This window comes from Echinops telfairi, unplaced genomic scaffold (genome assembly GCF_000313985.2).
Source record: "Echinops telfairi isolate 266 unplaced genomic scaffold, ASM31398v2 ScPeMD7_7420;HRSCAF=8458, whole genome shotgun sequence".
NCBI classification, from domain to species: Eukaryota; Metazoa; Chordata; class Mammalia; order Afrosoricida; family Tenrecidae; genus Echinops; species Echinops telfairi.
The window spans coordinates 17,708,890-17,713,453 of NW_022111320.1; the positions used below are offsets into that span (position 1 = coordinate 17,708,890).

Genomic DNA, 4,564 nt, shown 5'->3' on the forward strand with positions numbered 1-4,564 from the left:
AATCGAATCCCTAGATGGGAAATGGCACATCAGTATTATTCCTATTTATCTTTTTATGTAAAAGCAGTTAAGTCCCAGGAAAAGTAACCGGTGGCTGTTGTTTGGTGCCGAGTCAGTTCCAGCTCAGTGACCTTTGTACAACAGAATGCGCCACCCCCACAATTGTTTGAACCCACCCGTGCAGTCACTGTGTCCTTTGTGCTGAAACCTGCTCACTTTGAATGACCCCGCTGGTCTTTGAAACACCAGTGATAGCTTCCAGCATCACACAAGCCATCAGTGTGACAAACTGACAGGCAAGCACTATAAAGTACTTTCAGCTATAAACTATTCAAATACCACGAAGAAAACAGTATCAAGGGAAGCCAGCATGTCATGTAAACAGAACTCTAAATAAAGGAACAAGGCATAGAAGTACAATGTTTTTTATTCAAGATTATTCGCAATGTCTCCCATTCCTACATTGCATTAGTAAGCAAAGCCCTGTACAGAGGCTTCATCTAATCCTCAATTTCAGATTCATCGTCATCTTGACTAATCTGGAAATAACGAAGCTCGTAAGTTTCCTTGTCAGACGCAACCACCCGAAGCCAATCACGAAGGTTGTTCTTCTTAAGGTATTTCTTGGTAAGGTATTTCAAATACCTTCAAAATAAAAACAAACTCCATTAAGCAATGCTATTCCTAAGTAAAGGTTTATATGAAAGCTATCTTTTGTTCCTAGCTCACTTAAAAAATCTTCTCCTTTGTTAAACAATGTGCTAGGTTATGGATGCTAACTCCTCAAATACAATCAAAATCTGTGTAGGCCCAACTGAACACTTCTATAGCATATCTTGGAGTAAGTGAATCATCTTTACACTGGGAACCAACATACAAAAGAGCAACAGCATTTTCCTCTTCATGCTAACTGCATACATTCCTCACGCACGGTTGCAGTTCCAAGAACAGGTTATTAGGTGAAAATGAAGCACAACCATATCCTACCATCAACCGGAGAACCACTGCCTTATAAAAATGCCAAATTACATCATTACCAAATCAAACCCACCAAAATTTGACACATAACCTCAATCATCCCAGGCAACACTAACTACTCTTGCCTTCCGCTGAAGGTAAATCACTGCTGGTTACCTCTCAATGAGGTAAATAGGTATTTTACTAATGCCTTTAGATGCAAAATCTCTGGTAACAAGGTAGCTCTAACTGTGTGATTATTTTAAAATCAGATGAAATGCACTTTCATTAATTATGAAATCTGATGGCAATGAAGCCTGCCATGTTAATGAGGTCTGTAACTCCCACAGGCAATCTATCTCTGAATTTGTGGTGTTGTCTTCACAACTAATGGCTACCCCTTATACATGCCAACATACTTCCCCTGACCCTCACAACAAGTTCCTAAATGGCCAGTTTCCAATGAGTCTACCACCTACCCATTTCACATTAAATTTAGCTTTCCCCATGGCCTTTGAGGTTCACCCAGTCCCACATCCATCTCTAATTATTCTTCTCAAAATGCACCCCAGGCACTTACTTGCCAGCACTTAAAATCTGCCAGGCTTTCCCCTCATTCTGCTGTGTTCCCTTATTTGCATAACTCAGCCTTATATTTTGAGTCGAAACCTTTTTATGGCCCTGCACAACTCCTGTGTCTATGCTTCTTAAGTGATAGTGAAGATACAAGTGACAGACACCTTTGACAGTTCAAGCTTCCATTTATTCACTGGCCAGGAATAAACTACCTCCAATTTTAAGACGGCGTCCAGTTACTGAAATGAGCTCCCACAGAATGTTGACTTGCTATGTATTTCTAATAAATTTTAAGATATTTTGACACATGAAGAGTGGGTTTACTTAGTAAATTGCATAAAACAAGTACCAACCTTTTAGAGAACCGTTTCTCAGAAACTACTGTAATTTTATTCTTGAATCGTTCAATATGAACAACGTTTCCGAGATTTCCAGTTTTTCCATTGACTTTAACCTTCTCCAGTAGAAACTGTTCCTATTTGAAAACAGAAAAAGTACAAAACTAGGGAAGAGAACCCTAGGTATTCACTAGGGAAGGTACCCTAGGAACAGAGTATGGGTTAAAAATCAAGTATCTTAAACTTAAGATTCTTTCTAAGAACTCTATTATAATCACAAAAACAGAATGAACCAAGACTTACAAAATTTGCAGAATCAAAAATTCCATCTTCTATTGGATGAGTAAGATCCAAATGAAACTTCCAGATTGACTTCTTAGCCTTGTCTTTCTGTTATCAAACATAATTACGAGACATTCAGTTTTCTTACTTTGCACCATTAAAATCATGTAGAATGTGATGTGCTATTTACAAAATCAGTGCCATCCCTTCCAACCATGCCAAAGCCTTAATACAAACCTGACAGCCAAGCATTAAACATCAGTCTATCGGAACAACTGTAGTTTAGCAATGTGTAGAATTCAAGTTTGATGGGCAGTAAACAGATTTCCTTCAACAACATGATTTCTAAAACTCCAATTTCTAGAATTGAGAAAGGCTAACAGATCAATCTAAGTTCTCAGGGAGGAGCAGCGTGGTTCGGGAGACCAGTTGGATGCTACCTTAACATTTCCCCATTAATTTAGAACAGCATCCATACTCCCCCCCTACCATCCTGTTCATAAATGGGAGTCTAAAAGAAATTTTTTCATACTTCACCTTCAAAAAACATATCCCCACCCCCCCACCCCCAGGAGTTTATTTTAACTGACTAAGAGACCCCTCACCCCCAACGAGCATTCAATCAGAAGTGAACAGGTAAACTACTCACTAGAGTAAACTGATGTCTGCTAGCTCCACTGCAGTATGCCTCCCAGGAAAACCAACCATCTAGTCCAACCGGTAAGACTTCACTCAAACTAAGGCCCACTGAACAGTCCTGGTGGTGCCGGGAGCTCTGCAGGGAGCTAACCCAAGCTTCTGGTCCAGGAATGATTTCTAGCCTTGAAAAGCCACAGAGGCAGGTGTACTTTGTCCTTTAGGGTCACTGTGACTCAGAATCTACTCGATGACAATTGAGTTTAATGAACTAGAATCCTAACCCACCTTTAATTGTTAAAGGGTCAGAAAAGGCTTTTTAAACGTTTAAAAAAATCTCCACTGGTTTATCGGCAAGCTCTCATCTCCCAATTAGATTTAACAAAAGTAAACACCGCGTTGTTTCCTCTGGTAGTCAGATAACTTGTAAAATAAAAGAAGCCCCAAACTAGGTAGTCACAAAAGGGAATACTGGGTGCGGGATTCAGGGTTTTAACCAGGTTTAACATTTTACTGCTTTATTCACGAATGACTATGATACGATTTGTTTTTTCACAGGCTCTGCAGCGAACATGCTAATAAATATATTTTAATAAGCAAGGCACGATAAAAGCTTCCTTTCGAGATGAAAAGTTCTCAGGTACTTTTTAAGCGTGACCACGCTCGTTCGCCGCGCCAGGAGGCTCCTTCCGGTCGTGGGCGGGCACCCGACCACCCACCGCCCTCACCGTCCATGGCGGCGCTGGCACCACCCGGCGCGAGGTGGGAAATGCTTCCCGGCGTCGGGCCTCCCTCCCCGCGCCGCCTGACCGCCATCGCCCAGCACTTGCAGGCCCAGCTGAAACCCCGCGGCAGCGCTCTCGAACTCCGGACCCCAAGAGCTCATCTTGCACCCCGCGGCAGCGCTCTCGAACTCCGGACCCCAAGAGCTCATCTTGCACCCCGCCCCCCTCCCCACCTGCCCCTACACGTTCCTTCAGTGGAAACGGCCCCATTCGCCGGGACAGAGCTGGTTCCACTGAGGACAGCGTGCACACCGAGACCGCAGTCACTCACCGGCGCCATCTTCACACCAGGTGCTGAGCTCAGAGGGAGACGCGGCGGGCGCGGCACGTATTTATAGGAAAACGTGCTACGTCACGCGCCAAGTTCGTCTGATTCGCCGCTTCCCGGAAGCGGACGTGCGGAGGCACGCCGAGGGGCGTAACCCCGGAAGACTGGGCGTGGCGGGGAAGAGCGGGCTCTGCTGGCAGCTGTGTTTCCGCAGAGCGCTAGCCCGCTGCGCAAGCTGGGGTGATTGTCCGCGATCGGCCCCTGGGGGCCCTCGGTGGCCTTTGCGGTTACCTGGTGGTCGCTCTCAGCTACAGACCCCCAAGGACGCAGCTTGACCGATGTGGATGGCTGAGTTTATCATGGTAATTATGTCGTCTGAATAAAACCAGTTACTGTGGAGATGCTCCCCACGCGTGGTGGCCCCCGTGTGGGGGTCAGAGTAGAACAGGGCTCCACAGGATTTGCAGTGGTGGATTTTATGGAAGTGGATCCCCAAGTCTTTATTGGCAGCCACAGCCATCACCCAGGGCCTTCCGAGTCTAGAACAAGAAACCACTGCTACATGGAACTGTGTGTGACCTCCTCCCTGGGGGACAGACAACCAAAAAGTGGATGAAGGGAGACGGCGGACAGGGCAAGATATGACAAAATACCCATTTATAAACTATCAAGGGCTCATGCGGGAGGGGGGAGCGGGGAGGGAGGGGAAAAATGAGGACCTA

The 4,564-nt window shown here is 45.2% G+C and overlaps 1 protein-coding gene across 1 annotated transcript; it reads right to left on the minus strand.

The window, feature by feature from the left end:
* Positions 1-409: 409 nt before the first annotated feature.
* Positions 410-3,911, minus strand: RPL22L1 (ribosomal protein L22 like 1). Its single transcript, XM_004704083.4, has 4 exons — positions 3,846-3,911; positions 2,175-2,261; positions 1,887-2,008; positions 410-645 (listed from the first exon to the last, which is right to left on the minus strand). The coding sequence occupies exons 1-4, from the start codon at positions 3,852-3,854 to the stop codon at positions 501-503; spliced, it is 363 nt and encodes a 120-aa protein (XP_004704140.1). The 5' UTR covers positions 3,855-3,911; the 3' UTR covers positions 410-500.
* Between the last annotated feature and the right edge of the window lie 653 nt (positions 3,912-4,564).